The sequence below is a fragment of the Solenopsis invicta genome, chromosome 15 (genome assembly GCF_016802725.1).
Source record: "Solenopsis invicta isolate M01_SB chromosome 15, UNIL_Sinv_3.0, whole genome shotgun sequence".
Taxonomy (NCBI): Eukaryota; Metazoa; Arthropoda; class Insecta; order Hymenoptera; family Formicidae; genus Solenopsis; species Solenopsis invicta.
In genome coordinates, this window is record NC_052678.1 from 7,151,299 (window position 1) to 7,167,370 (window position 16,072).

The window sequence follows — 16,072 nt, forward strand, 5'->3', positions numbered from 1 at the left end:
TTTGACAGATAAAATTCATCTCGTTTCTAATTTATTAAAGCTTAAGAATATTATACACATTACGAATTAACGTTGATATAACAATTGCACATACACCAATTCTTGATAATTTTTATAATTTGTAAAAAATACCTTAGTTCAAGGAATGGAATTTATTTGATTCCCTAGTTACTTCCTGTCTTACTTTCACGATCGTTAAGTAGGAAGAATGTGAATGGCTTTTTCATGAAAGTCTATAGAATCATGGTTAACCACATCCACCCTTTTTACAACAAGTCCGTTTAGGAGGACGATATCCACGAGTGCTGTCACCCATCAAGGGATTATACCCTGCAAATAAATACATATATATTAGTATCATATCATTTAAATTTATCTTAAGCACTGTGTCCATGATGCTGGAAATCAGATCTTGAATAGAGAGAATCAACCAATTATGTTTGAACAATTCTGGCAAATTGATAAATGTGATTGGTCAATTTTCTTTGTCAGAGATCTCAGGCCAATTTCTAACATTGTGGACACAAGGTTTTAGAAGTGACTTAAAACAATGAGTCATTTTAACGAACTTGGATTAACTTGATCAGCAGTGTTACCAACAGCTTGTATTCATTATAATAAAAAAATAAATTCCATCTTTCTATGTTAAAACTATAAAATATATTCGATACTATGATCAATGAAATGTATTATAAAGAGAAAAGAAGATAATTGTGTAACTTGATCTAATAATAAACTATTTTTCTTGTGTCAACAAGTTTCTAATTAAATTTAATTGAAGGGTTTGGTTGAAATGATCCTGAATGTTACCTGATTTTAATGATGTCGATCTTGAACTCGTACTAGGAGTTTCATTATCAGTTGCATCACCGAGTCTTGTACCTACATTCTTATTTTCCAGGATTTTCAAAACCTTCTGCCTCTTTTTCTCTTTTTCCTAAACAAAAGAGATAGAGTGCTCCAATTTGTATTAAAGAAATATAAATAGCAAAATGTATCTTAATGTATCGAACAACATATAGTGAACAATACCTCTTCCTCTTTGATTTGTGCTAAAGCAAGACTCTTCTCATATGCCTCTTGCATCTTCTGTCGCGCCATTTCTACATTAGCCGATAACTGTGGCAATTCGTCAGTCTCTAAACATACAATTAACACAAAAAGTGAAGTGAATCATAATGTCACACTGCAATTTGTTATAAGTCAAATAAAAAATTAGACTGTCAAAAGACAAATCATTGACTCACTCTTCCCGAGTGCGACATCCCGCTGGTTCTTTGCGATATTCCAGCTCTTAAATTTTTCTTGAATATATGGATACGTGTACAGTGCGATGATCCCGAGTCCCACGATATACCATCCTACGGAAGCTATCGGCACCCAAACTGAAATACAAAAGACCTGTGGATAATTGCTTCGCGAGCATGACGTTTATTCCAGGAAGTAGGAAGCGAAAATAATCGCGATAATACAAATATGTAAATTAACATTAGTCGACATATTTGTGTACGTTTCTACGATACATACTCATTTGAAGAAAGCTCGGACTATTGACGTGCTCCATGTTCCTTTGTATTTCAAAGATGAAATTTTTCAAAACGTTGATTTACATGTCACAACTCGAGAATCGACAAAATCCATGGACAATCTAGCTCAATCCACCTGTTTCAGTTTGACAATATAATGACTGTTGCGCACAAAAGTGGCATAGAAGCATAAAGAGACAACAACCAACCACCTTCGACTTCGTGTGGTTACTTTGGGAGTTGATCGTCATGTGAATGAAGCATTATTCCCTAGTGTTACCATTTCTGTGCGCACTGGAGTAATATGCCTTTTCTTTTTAGCTGGGGGTCGATCATGAAACTTTTTCTCTAGGGCGGAAACGTGAAAAGTGAAAATCTTTACTGTTGATGTGAATGGAGAAATTTTTCACTTTTCACGTTTCCCCTTTAGGGAAAAAGTTTCATGATCGACCCCCTGAACTTGACTCGAAACCATCGTTACTAGTTGCTAAGGACTTAGAAGAATTAGGTTTTTTTGGGAGAATAAAAATATTCTCTTTCCCTCTCTATGGATTTTTATTTTCCCAAAAAAATCTCGTGACAATAACAAAACTCAAAGTTGAGAAAAAAATCTTTTAACACCAATTCTTGCACAGTTTACCTTTCTTTTTTTCATGTTAAGAGAAAATGAGAAAAGTAAAACTGTTCAGCGAAAGTTCTTCTAAAAAAAAAAGACAGATTTATAAGCATACTTTTGTTAATATACACAGTGAAAAAATTTTAGAAATATGCAAAAATATTAAAACTGAAGTATTTAAAAAAAAAATGTTTTAAACAAAAGTGATATATATGATTACATATATGTATGATTTTTAATGTACATTTCAGGTGTAATAAAATAAATATCCCTTTTATAATACTATTTAACGTCAAATTCTTAATGGAAAGTATTTACATCGGTTTTTAAGTCTTGTATCCATGATGCTAGAAATTGGTGGTCCGATGGTCCGAGATAGAGGGAGAATTGGTCGCATTTATATCGTCAACTGACTAATGCGATTAGTCCATTCTCTCGCCATTCGACACCGATTTTTAGCATCATGGACACAAAGCTTTACATATATAGCGCACTAGAGCTAATTCAATATCCATATTTATCATTAAGGTTCGTCCTTCCATCTCCAGATTGGTTTTGTGGCGGTATCCACGTAGAATAATCATCCGAGTGGACATCTTGATCATATTGTTTTTTCATATTTTTCAATTTCTCCGATTTACTATCCTTTTTTCGTTTCCTGTCGTCTGCAGCGTTAACATTTGATTTCCTCGTTTCTTGATTGACACTTTTCATAATACACGGTTTGTCGTCGTTTTTCACGCTGTCGTTCAATTCTGTTTCATCTTTATGTGGTGTAGATATTTTGCATTCAAAATTATGTACATCTGCACCTTTCTCTATTTTTTTTCCATCTTCTTTATTTTCCTCTTCCTGTCCACCAACATTATTGTCATCATCTTCTTCTTCTTCTTCTTCTTCATTCATAGTATTATTACTATAAGATTCACCTTTGTTCTGAAAAAAGTTTTAATTGTAAATAAAACATTTTTATATAAAAAATAAGAGAATACAAAAATAAATTATTTACGTTTGCTTCAAAAAGTTTTCTTCTTCTTTCAAGCTGGGAAACCTTTCTCATAGAAAGTTTTGACTTTTGTTGCTGATTATCCTTCCTTTCCTCCACTTGCACTTGACTGACAAGAGGTGGTAAATCAGCCGGCTTCGTAAGATTTATTAATTTAACAAGTTTCATTTCTTCTTTATGTAGATTCTGCAATTCCACTTTCATTTTTGTTATATCGCTCTTACTTAAAGTAGATGTGTTTAAACTAGACATAAAGGCATCCAACGAATCCTCGTTGGACTCCTTCGCTTTAGCATTATTTTCCTGTGCTTCTTTTAAGCGATCATTCAAACGTGAAATTTTGTTCACAATCTCGCTATGCTTCTCAGTCTGAAATTATATCAATGAAATCTTTAATTAAAGATACATTTATAATATCACACAATGTAGACGCAAGTAAACAAAATGAGCATTACCAATGAGTTATATGTCTCAACTCTTTCCTCAAATTTCCCAGCTAATTTCATTCTCTGTTCACGTTTCTTCTCTACCGTTCCTGTTCTATCCAAAAAGTTATCCTCGTCCGAATCGTAAAAATCTTCTTCCTCCCAATTCCTTGCTTTCTTTCTTCGACTCTCTGTAATCAATAATCACCACTAATTAGAAACAAAGCAGATTGCATTTAACAGTATTACTATACTATTCATATTATGCATATTACCATGATTAGCTTGTCTCAATAATCCGTGTCTATCCAAGATTCTGCAGGCTTCCAAAGCACATTGAACAACGGATTCCTTCTTCTTTCCTTTGACAAGAGCTTCAGCCTTCATGGAACGACCGCCAAAACACTCTTTAGGTAAACTGAAATTGTTTTAATTTTTATATAATATGCATAAAAAGTAAAAAAAAACAAAGTGCATTATATGCAGACAATCTTAAAATAACACAGCATAAAAGAATTTATATATTTCAAATAATTATATTTACTTTATCCAACACAAAAATTGGCCTATCCCTTTCTCTTCCACTTGGTACTGCAAATCATATCCCTCTCTTTCAAACCAGCCTCTCAGTGTTTTCTTGGGATCGTCTAAATACAGTTCTTCATCTGCCATAGAAGCGTAAGGATTCTCTGTCAAATCTGTTTCCTCATCAGCATCTTCTCCCATTCCCCAATCAATACCCTCATTCTCTTCAGCCTCTCTGGCTCTCTTTTCTGCTTCTTCTTGTTCTTGCTGTCTAATCTCTCGTTCCCGTAATTCTTCCAATCGTTTTTCCTATAAACAAATATTGTTTGGAAATTATACTTTTAGAAAAATTTTAAAATGACTAGTAGAATGTTAAACAATAATGATTATGTGATATTTTACTTAATACTAATGTCAAGCTAATCGCACACTAATTTAATTATAAATAATACCAACTTTGAGTTCAGTGACTGACAGCTCGGATTCTTCCTCCTGATCATCTAGTGGAGCTTGCAAAATGTACTTTCTGTGGCTACAACCAAACCTTATCATATGACCACCATGCAAGCGAACATAGGTTCTTGATTTTATACGATGTCCATTCCAGAATGTGCCATGAGTGCTCTCCAAATCGTACAAATAAAAACCTGTAGAGTTCTTCTCATCTCCTGTTGCTCTGTATTGAATAATCGCATGATGCCTCGAGATCGTCGGATGAGCAAGAGATAAATTGCAAGAGAGCGACCTCCCTACCACATAAAAACTTCTCTTGGTAAGGTCAATCTTGTCTAGAATCATCCCTGACTTAAGAACCTCTAATTTATATTCCTGAGCTGGTTGCCCGCCCCATTTTGGCTCCAAATACGGTATGGGAACGTTTCCTGTGTCGAACGAAACGTTCTCTTCCATGGGCTTTTTCGATGTTGACTTAATGCTGCTAGTGTCTTCGATATCGTCCTGTGGATCAGTAGTTTCGACAGCTTCCTTACTCACGGACGACACTTCGGACGGTGGGCGTGCCGTGTCGTTGCTCACAGTTCGAATTTTTCCGATCTTACCCCGCTTGGGGCCGATCAGTAGAAGCGGCTTCTTGAATCCTGCTTCCTTGCAGGTGTCATCCGTACCGCTTTGAAAAGGCTCGGATGCGTCCTCCGTTTCTGACTTCTCGACGCTTTGCTCGTTTTCGCACGTTGGCGATTCGGAAATCGCCTCGCCGTTACTTGCATCAACGTTGTCGGTAGGAGTATCCTCAAGACGGGAAGTTACAGGATCGCGTTCGTTCGCCTCCATAGCAGCAGTCTTGTAAAGTATTCTTATGACAGGGGAAACAGTCAAGTCATAAATTCTTGTTTATATCGTTATAATTTATCGCGTAGCACCTTCAGAGTTTAATATGTTTGGATACTACGATCACACTGGGCTGCACATAACCTATCAACTGTCATAAACGACTCCACTCCTCTCGTACGTATGTAGATACCTACGTATTGATTCACACTTGGCACGAACAAGCGACCCTTCGTTTTCGGCACTCTCGATACTCACGGAAATTCGGGATACGAGGCAACGGAGAAGCGAAACACGATTGAACGCGACACGATTTCGCATTATGCATCGTATCCGACACGACGGATGTTGGCACGAATCAGCACGAATGCCTGGACTCTTGACTTTTCTTTCGACATTTCACGGCACTTTCGAAACACTCGCTCGCATCAAAAACACAAAAACTCGTATGGGACGACGAGGATGCGAGTCGAAATGCGCCGCGATGCGCCACGACCTTCCGCCGTGCTCCCTAACCGACCGGCTGCTGCTACTGCGTAGAGTGCGTAGCAGCGTGACTGGCGCGTGGCCGCGCCTGCGCGCCGCTGCGCCGCTACCGGCGCTACCGTCGCTGCTACGCAGTAGCAGCAGTCGGTTGGTTAGGGAGCACGGCGGAAGGTCGTGGCGCGTCGTAGCGCATTTCAACTCGCATCCTCGTCGTCCCGTACGAGTTTTTGATACGAGCGAATGTTTCGAGAGTGCCGTGGAGTGTCGAAAGAAATGAAATGTCGGGCATTCGTACTGAAATCCGCCGTGTCGAATACGAAGTGTACGTTGCGAAGTCGTGTCGCGTTTAATCGGTGTTTCGCATCTTCTCCGTTGCCTCGTATCCCGAGTTTCAGACGCGTATGTGTACCGGGAGTGTTTGGAGAGTGCCGAAAACGAAGGATCGCGTTTGTGCCAAGAATGAATCAAGACGAATCGTCGTGAGAAGGATCTTGAACATTCCGTGTCATTCAGACAGCAACGGGACGACGCAAAGTCGCATCGCGCATTCAATCGCGTCTTCTCCGTTACCCCGTATCCCGTATCTCGAGTTTTCGGCGTGAGTACCGGAAGTATCGAAAGCGAAGTTTCGCGCGTTCGTGCTAAGTGTGAATCAAGAGGAGGAGAATTGTCGTGAGGAGGATCTTTGATCAGAAAACGTTCGAGAGCTGCAACCGAGACGAAGCTGAACGGAGCGACCAGCGGCGAACGGTGAGTCAATTCATTTATATTTATTGTTTATTCGTCCCTGCATTTCAGTATTCGCGCCTCGTTCCGATTGCGCTCGCATAAATCGCGACAAGGCGACTCAATAAATCGCGCAAAAGCCGTTAGGGCAAATTTGAAGTTTATGTCCGCGCGTTTGGCACTTCCTTCGTCAGGTGTACCAACTGTCGCGTGACGTGCTTTCCGAGGTACATTGACATCGTGATGTATATGTAAAAAAAAAAATCGTAATGTATATCCACGATGTAGAGATGGCCTCGAAAAATTGCATCAGCTATAATCTAAATCGTGGGAATGTCCATTCTCAGGCTTCTTCTTTTTTTTCTTTCGATTTTCTTATAAAATTTATCCTATCCAAGTATTTTTTTATGCGTACTTTTATTCTACAAAAGGATTTTGTGATGTAAAATCAATTCAAAAATTAATTTATTCTGTATTGCGATCGGTATTCATAGGATCCTCTTAAAATCTTTTTTGGCGCTCATTTACGACTTTTATGTCACAAAAAAAGCAGTCATTTTTATTGTGACATGAAACTGAAAATTAATTAAAATTTATAATAAATTTTTTTAAGACTTCTATATAAAAAGACGCACTTAAAATAATTGCAGTTTACAATCAGATTCAGAATAAATGTTACTGAATTTATGACAAAATCTTTAAAATTTAATTTCTTATTTTTATTTCTTACGCTCGTCGCAAATTGGCATAATCGCAGAAACAGAGACTTGAGCGTCAGTTTAATAATAGGATTTATATATCTCAGTTTATTTAATTAAAATATACAGATTATATAAACGTGATCACACATTTGTTCAAGTTTCTCCGATATCTATTCACACCCCCTCTCCCCTTTGCCGCAATATTTTCTCTTAACCTGAGATAAATCGCGCTATATAATATTTTTCTTCTCACTAACAGTTCTCTCGCGTTTTACGCCATAAATCTTTTTACTCCTCGCCTCTTAAAAAATACTCAGTTTCATCATATTCTTTACGATGTAACAAATGATAAATCTACGGGCGCGCAGGGGGTAGATTCGATTTTTACTTTACACTCGTTTCACCCCGCAATTTGTTTAACAGACGAACGAACGCTAAGCCCGAGGCTCTTTGCTCCTCTTTCTGCTGCATAATCATTTCAAGTTTTATCTATACAATTTCTGTGTTATATACGTATATAAGTCTATTAACACTGTATTTACATGCAGCGTGAGACCTGTGGGCATGCACCAAAAAAAACGATAAATACTCTTAAAATAAATCCTCGCCGTTAACTAATACATAACATCTTTCTCTTTCTCTCCTCGGTAACTTGGCTCTGTCCCTCGCTCTACTTTTAAACTTTCCTCGGAGATATATCCCTTATCTAAGCACACACACATACATACACACAGACACATATGTGGTAACTATTGTAGGCACGCGTCATCCCTTTCTTTCCTTTTTCTCTCGTCTTCGTTTCAGTGATAGTCTCTAAGCAGCTCCCAAACGACTCTCTAAGCATATATAATTCACACGATTTTATGTACACAGAAAATCACCTTTAAAAGCTAGTTAATAAATAGTCGACATGATATCAATAATTATTATATACGTGGTTAACGTTTTACACTTTATTATAATATGTATCATCAGAGTTTTTCCATTTTCTCCCCCTTTTCTTTAAAAATGTATAAATCTTAAAGTGACTATATTCCGAAATGTATTTTAACTCTAATTACTCTGATCCTTGCATCAGATTGCTCTCTGAAACATTCTTCTAGATGCACAAGTAATTCAAACAATACAGGAAATGATATTACATTCATATAAATAATAAGTGAAACTCAAACAGCAGATTTCTGTACGATAAAATGTAAGCAAACGCGTTGTGCGTAATTTCTGTATGATGAAATCAAATAATGAATTTTCATCCTGAATTGTCCTCGTTTTCTTTGCTTAAGATAAAATGATGACTATGAAAGACTGATATAGAAGATTATTATACACTGTATTTTATTTCTGAGATTAATATATATATATGTGTATATATATTAATATCAGATAAATATATCAGATATAAATCTTTCTTATCTCCGATGACTTAATTGTTATTAGATCACTAGTATGAAAGTGCACATTTGCATTTGGAACATAATTGTTGTACAATTGTTCCTGCCGAGATAGCAATTTTTGAACTCCTTCGATTGTTTTTTAGCTATGCTTTAAACATATTCCGCCTAAGTATATAATCCTAGATTTTAAACAGTCGTTTTGGTGCTTCGTACCGAGTGGTCGTTGTTCGAGACCATGCGTTTGGAATCTGTTCAGAGATGTGAATTTAAATCTTCTTTTTTTCATACATTATTTATCTATGCAACAATTTATAACTTTACATCTACGAAACGATATCGATGTACTCGCGAGATAAAGGCTGCCAATTATCCTCAACTATATAATTATCCTTACAATTCTATCTACACGCAATTATTCAACAACCACTCCGTACTCAGCCAAGGCAGATCAATGTGATTGCATATCCTACATACTAGAAAATGGTTCAATAGCTTAATCATAAGTATTCTCTAAATACGGTGCCTTTTTGACTTGCAAATTCTTTGCTCGAGCTATCGTCGAAGACTGCGATCGTCAAGCGGAATCAATGAGGGGAAAATTACTTCTAGGAATGCACGCATGTGCAGTTACACGAATCATACGCATTCGTATTCCGTATTCAGCCCTACAGCATTTGGTCAGCTTTAATCGGTCTAAGATTGCAAACAATAGTTATCACTGAGAATGTGCAAATGTGAGATATGCATACGAACTCATGTCTTCATACGCAACCGTACCTTCTTATTGTCAGGCTACTTTAAACATACTTTCATTTTTTTGTCCTATGTAATTTGCTAGTCTACGAGAATATTGGAAAGCATACAAAAGATTGGGAATATCTTTTTTTCGTATTTTTAATTTTTAATTTTTCTCGGGGCAATAATTTACGATTTATCGTCCCTCGACTGTGCTCTCTCTGTATGCCAATTGACTCGACTTAAACGTACGAACACTTTGCATTTTTAGTATCTATCTATATATCAGAGAGAATGGTACAATCTTTGATCAGAAATTGCGAAAGCACAGTTTTGTAAGCTATCTAGAAAATTTTGAATATAACACTTTTTTAAGAATGACTAGTTCCATTTTAGAGTTGTTGAGATTGTATATATCCTTTATAAGGAATTAATGATTAATAAATGTTTAATAAATAGAATGGGAGAGCGTAGCAATTTATTTCTATGAAGAAGACAATTTTATAAAATAAAAGATATATGCACTTCATGCGAACATAAAAAAAGTAGTCAGTGTAAATAATTCCAACAAAATACAAATACAATTCGACGAATCAATAATTGTCACAAATAGATATAAGTATTTGTGTAGATTGCGATATCAAATTTCAACACATGCTTAAAAATAATCCTACTATAATAATTTATATTTATCTGATTTCTTTTATGTTAAAAAATGAAATAATAATGGAGTAATAAAAATGGAATAAACATAACTTATAGAGTGCTCAGGCCCCATTCATAGTAAATATCTCGAATAAAAGATAATATGTATGTAGTTTTAAAGATAAAAGTAGGGGAAGTTTTAAAGACATAAAATGCATGTAACAATCGCTCTTTATACTGTAACTAGATGATTCGCAGATAGCGAAGGGTAAGTGTCATACCCTAAGAAACTCGCGAATCCGCAAACAGCCGTTAACATTCCTCTTACTTTCCAAGACGTTTGATTCGAGATCGTGTGCTCAGGGATCGAGCACTAGGATTATACGGTGATTTGACTTTCTTGGCTATACCAGATGTAGAACCTGCTGTTGAAGGATTTATGGTCGCGCAAGTACTCACGCTTCCACCATTACCGTTCGCTTGTTTAAATTTATTGGCTGACAATGAGGAAGACCTGACTCTACTCGATTGTAGCGATCCACTGTTCGCGGGTTGCTTCAACTTGTTCGGTAGAGACAATCGATTTTGCTTCACTACTCCGTATTGATGAACTAATTGCGCAGATATTGTATGTCCGGCGATATCTACGTTACGTGAACGTAATGTTTTCACAGGTGTTGCCGCCATTGTGTCTGATCTAAACAAAATAGAAATTAACAAAGTTTATTTAAAGTTCGTAGAGCATCTTTATACATCGATAAGAGGTAATCTACGATACAATTTTAACGATTTGTGTTCTATTTAATTGCAATCGTTAATCTTGAATATGAATAATAATGTCTATATCGTTTCAAAAAATAAAAATTTAACTTTATTCAAATATCGTCAAATAGTATGTAAAAATTATAATCTGGGAAAAAAGAAATATAAACCAACCTTAGCCATCGTTGCGGCATCGTCGTATCCGTAGGATCGATTATCGTTACTGTCCTATTTAATGTCCTTCTATTGTTACAACTGTTCGTTCGGTTATTCTTTCCTTGGTCCCAATCTCGTAGGCCAAAACTACCTCTTAGATGTTGCAGTCGAGTCGAACAATTGATAGACGATCTTCTAATAGCTTTAACAGGCGTAGCCTTTTTGCCTAAACTTCTACGTTGGAACGTCTTCGATGATGAGGAGAGCGTCGTTAAAGTGGCGCCGTTCAATGACGAATCCGAACGTCTGTCTGACGTGGGCCAACTCAATCGAGCATTAGCATTTTCTACCGTTTGATTGGCCGGATCATTCTCATCAATGGGACTATGCCGTTGGTCCTCGGAACGCGTTCTCCTCTTCGCGCAAGGTTCTTGTTGCGTACAGCTGTTATTAATTCCGGACGACGAAACCGACGTCTGTGTGATCGCACTATGCCTGCGTTTGTTATTATTTATGGCACAGTCGTCGTTTGTTTTCGATGCACTTTTCGTCATCTCTTCCATCGTCGTGCTTTCCGCAACAGACGATTTCGTTACTCTGTACCGCAACTTTACGCTCACATAAGTCTTCGGATCAGGTGTCGGCGTGACATCGGTGAAGGTATTTTGAGCCTGAGAGGCGCTCAGACTGTGTCGTCGCTTTATCGTTCCGACGTCCGCCCTCGCGGGAAATAAAGGGTGTTGCTTATGCCTAGATCCGTTCAAAACGCCGTTTTTTACCTCACCATTGTCGAAACTGTTACTCTTAACGGAAACGATGCCGCTTCGACGTAACCTGTTTACGAGGGGAACGGGTTGAAGCATTTCCTTGTTTACACCAGAAAACGTGTTTTGCCGCACCACATTAGATACTCCTGTCTCGGTTATGATTTCTTTAGGCTCGATGAACTTGTTCGATTTTGGATTCGATTGGATCGGAGTTTGCGCATCGTCATTTTTTGCTTTCTCAATTTCATTCTGTGCTGCTATTTGCCTTTTGTCGTTTTCGATATGTTCCAATTTTTCGTAATTAGTTTCATTTGCTCTTTTATTTTCCGTATCTCCAGATTCTTCTAGCATTTGACTAGAGGAGACTTCGGCAACCTGAATACCTTCGCCGATATCAGTAGTCTCAATATTCTTGTCTATCGCGGTCTCTTGTAATTCCGATGAAGTATCAATCTCTGATAGAATTGATTTTTCGGGACACGAAGCTGTCTCCGACTGTGACATCTGATCGACAGTCTCTTCATTCCCATTTGATGAGTCCGGTTGTTTGGAATCAATGTCAAGATCCGTGGAAGCGCTTGGCAACGGTATTGGCATGCATGGCGTTGGAGCTTTTGGACTGATTTCGTCGACATTTTCAGGCTCTTTCGTTGTAATTGGCGTATTTATCCCATGATGTATAACGCGATCTTTCTTTTGATTGAACAGTACCTTTGACAGAAAAAAATATTCAAGCTAAAATATTGGTTTTATAACCATGATAATCTTACATTTTCTACAAATTCTTGATTAACACTCAAAGTTTAAAAATTTGAACCTTTTATCTCAACATTTTTATATGAATTATTTGCACGCATTATATTAATTTAATTTATTGTGTAATAATTATTACACAATAAATTTTATTTATACACACACATTAAATTAGATAACATTAGATCAAGTTTCTTTAATTTCTTTAAAAATATTATTATTGCCTAATGTACTTCATTTTCAGTACTCAGGAACAATTACAAGTACTCTAGAAAAAATATACCGAGGTATAGGTACAAAAAAAAACCTAGATACAAGTACCTCAAAGTTCAACATAAAATTAAAAAAAGTAACTTGTAAAATGATCAACTAGTTTTATTCAAATTCATTAAACGTTTACGCACTGTTTCAAAAATATTAAACATTTAAAATTGTCATTGGACAAATTATTTTGTCGCGGTGTTAAAATTTGTTGCCCTGCATTAAATGCACATTTAACAGACATGAAACTTGATAAACATTCATTATATTCCAATTTTAAATATCCAATTATAAAAAAAATTTATATGAAATATTTTTCTCGAATTTCGCGCTTGTTGAACATGCATTTAATGCAGAAAAGTATCATCCAAAGAGTAAATAAAATGTACCTAATGTAGAGACCGGTAGTACAAGAAATTGTACTTAGGTATAGATATAGATACCAAAGAAAAAAAAGGTACCTTAGTACGGAAGTACGTAAATTTGTCCCTAGTTACCGTACTTATACCTAATAGTGCACAACATTGATTAATTGTACCTCACTACGACATGGTCCTGATGGATCCAACATTAATGTTACAACACTGGTATTGTCTGCCCGTAATCTCGTCGATGACCATTTCTCCAATGCACGATCCACAAGACTTTTTGAAGGATTTATCCACATTTGCCCCATATCAGCCTATCAAAAAGATTCATATACCTTACTATATGTAATATAAGTTATCATATTATATATCAACAACTTAAACGTTGTCACCTTAATAATTGTATAGATAAGTAATAAGTAATTTTTACAGCAGAATTAATATAAACTCTCTGTTAACTTAAAGTAAGATATGTTTATATTTGTTATATGTGTATGTTTTAACAAAGCCAAGAATTAAAATTCTAATGCAGTCTAGTGTAGCAAAGCAGACCTACTATAAAATAATACTTACACCACCAGTCTGCTGAGAGGCTATCAAATGTTTTTCATTGTGTCTGTCTGTGGCTTGAACAATAGTTACTGCAACTTGGGGCGATAACATATTCCATAGGCCGTCAGTACCAAATATTAAACAACGGTGTGATTTAACATCAACTGGAATAACTTTCACATCTGGCTCAGGAGAGACGACAAAAGTGTCCAATTCAGAATTGTAACTCCATAAATCACCTAAAATAAAATTCTGTTTATACTCTATCTTACATAAAACTATCGCGTATAAAGGGATATTCGCGAATTTACACATACCTAGAGATCTGGCTACTGCGAGGAACGGGATTTCATCCATATGAGTGGATCTTCGAACAGGACCTTTGTGCCCAATGCGAGGTCTATTCCACACAACCCTTGGGACACCAGATTTACTGATTACTTTTCCACCCGATTCTTGTATGCGCGTCATCTCCGGTCCACTCTCCGGCTTGTGATCTTTTGTCAGTGCTTTTGCCCTCCACTGAGTCTCACCCTCTGCCTGATATCCTAATATGATAGCGGAATCTCCTACATGGCCTATGTATATTTTGCCCTTCCGTATGAAGGCGATGCTGGCGGTTGTCCCAGCCGTAGACGGCAGTCCGGACGCGGTTCTCGGCCATTTGTCTGCGCAAAAAATAACGTCAATTCAATGATATTCAAGGTTCGCGACGCGATACAAAGCACGAGCTCTCTGCGATCAAGGTCGACGCGCCCGTTACGCTTAACGCGCGCGCGCACGTGTGTGTGTGTGTGTGCTCGCGCGACGATACCGCCGCGAAGTCGTCGCGATCCGGATTCGCGGACAGAGGATGCGACGTAAGAAGCTGCGCATCGCCTGTCCCGCCGCCCCTCGAAATCAAATTTTCAGGTTAGCTCGAAGAATTACATAACCTAAACTCTAACCTAATCAGGCCTAGTCGCGACGGCGGTGGTGGGGGAAATACGCGGGACGATAACAGAAATTCTCAACGGGAGACCATCGTCACTGCGAGGGACGACGTAGCGACAGTTACTTAGCGACGGCAAATTTAAAATTCGCGCGAGAGAGCTAAAATGGATTGCTTGCGGATACAATCGTGTTCTTCGTACCGAGCTCCCGCCACATCGCGTAGTGCGTGTTCATGTATCCGTCCCTGATCGCTCGCAGCACATCCTCGTCGCGATCACTCCAAAAGTTCTTCTGCTTCACGATGATGTCCATGAGGTGTTCCTTGGCAAAAGTTGCGGCCTCCCCGCCTCCGTGGCCGTCGAAGATTCCGAAGAACGCGTATTCCAGGTCCTTGTCGTCCGGTGTCGGTTGGAACGCCACGCAGAACATGTCCTCCATGTATTTGCGACCGCCCTGATTACAGTGGCCGGTCACCCGCAGGTTAACGCCGATGCTGAGCGGCATGCTGACGCCTGGGGACTATCCGTTCGGTGACGACGGCGACGACGTCGCCGAGGTACGAAGAACTGTCCGTGTACCGTGCGCTTATTACGCGCTCTCTCACCGAAACGTATACTCGTCAAACGGAAGCCTCGCATTTACTGGGTAGGTCCGCGCGCACTGCACTGTCTGCGCGCGCGCGGGAAAGAGAGAGGGGAAAGGCAACGCGGGAGGGAGCGGACAGTGACGTTGCGGTCGGCGGCGAATCGACAGCGGTGGGGACTGGCGGATCAGCGACGAATGGTTAGAGCCGAAGCACAAGAGGGGAGTCCCGTTTCCCTCTTCTTCTCCCGCTGCCCTCGACCTCACATATACGAACATGACTCACATGTACGCACACGTGCGCGCACGGTTTCTCTCTCTCTCTCTCTCCTTCCCTTTCTTTCTCGTCCTTCCCGCGCGCCTCTCTCGTCATCAACGATTTCACCGATACGAGCACGGCCGACGTTCGCCGACGAGAAACGGCCGCAGCGGAAGATTTTGGAATGCACTCGCTGCATGTTTTCGAATATGCCGCCGTGCGATCAATCGCGGACCGTCGATCGACGCTACTGAACTTCGACCGTCGACGATTTCCGCGTGCCAGCAATGGTAATCTCGACGCAGGGTGAGACGGGCGAGGAAACATACGTGCACTCGCTACCGTCGCCGTCGTCGTCGGTCGGTCGGTCGCTGGGTCGCATCGTCGTCGATGGAGCCTTGAAAGTCGGTCTCCGCCGATAGATGGAACGGAACCGCGCGTGACGCGTACTTCACGTCTTTAAGCCCCGTGTCACATGGTAATATGTATTTTCGACTCTCGCGCTTTCCCATTACGTCCAATTACTTCGCCGCCACGTGCCGCCTCCCCCGCTGGCGGACCTCTAATTGGTCGCGGTAAGACTGCGAGTTAGAAATGCGCTTTACGC

The 16,072-nt window shown here is 39.0% G+C and overlaps 3 protein-coding genes across 3 annotated transcripts; all 3 read right to left on the minus strand.

Moving 5' to 3' along the window:
* Positions 1 to 9: 9 nt before the first annotated feature.
* Positions 10 to 1,754, minus strand: LOC105198931. Its single transcript, XM_011165793.3, has 5 exons — positions 1,528 to 1,754; positions 1,248 to 1,385; positions 1,033 to 1,139; positions 811 to 937; positions 10 to 330 (listed from the first exon to the last, which is right to left on the minus strand). Exons 1-5 carry the CDS (start codon positions 1,562 to 1,564, stop codon positions 248 to 250), a joined length of 492 nt encoding a protein of 163 aa, XP_011164095.1. The 5' UTR covers positions 1,565 to 1,754; the 3' UTR covers positions 10 to 247.
* A 656-nt stretch (positions 1,755 to 2,410) lies between these two features.
* LOC113004675 (kanadaptin) lies at positions 2,411 to 5,917 on the minus strand. The gene is made up of 6 exons (XM_026138762.2): positions 4,555 to 5,917; positions 4,118 to 4,407; positions 3,849 to 3,991; positions 3,604 to 3,764; positions 3,152 to 3,517; positions 2,411 to 3,078 (listed from the first exon to the last, which is right to left on the minus strand). Exons 1-6 carry the CDS (start codon positions 5,386 to 5,388, stop codon positions 2,647 to 2,649), a joined length of 2,226 nt encoding a protein of 741 aa, XP_025994547.2. The 5' UTR covers positions 5,389 to 5,917; the 3' UTR covers positions 2,411 to 2,646.
* A 1,454-nt stretch (positions 5,918 to 7,371) lies between these two features.
* Positions 7,372 to 15,751, minus strand: LOC105198940. Its single transcript, XM_026138751.2, has 6 exons — positions 14,825 to 15,751; positions 14,009 to 14,359; positions 13,713 to 13,930; positions 13,310 to 13,453; positions 11,009 to 12,468; positions 7,372 to 10,769 (listed from the first exon to the last, which is right to left on the minus strand). Exons 1-6 carry the CDS (start codon positions 15,126 to 15,128, stop codon positions 10,397 to 10,399), a joined length of 2,850 nt encoding a protein of 949 aa, XP_025994536.1. The 5' UTR covers positions 15,129 to 15,751; the 3' UTR covers positions 7,372 to 10,396.
* Between the last annotated feature and the right edge of the window lie 321 nt (positions 15,752 to 16,072).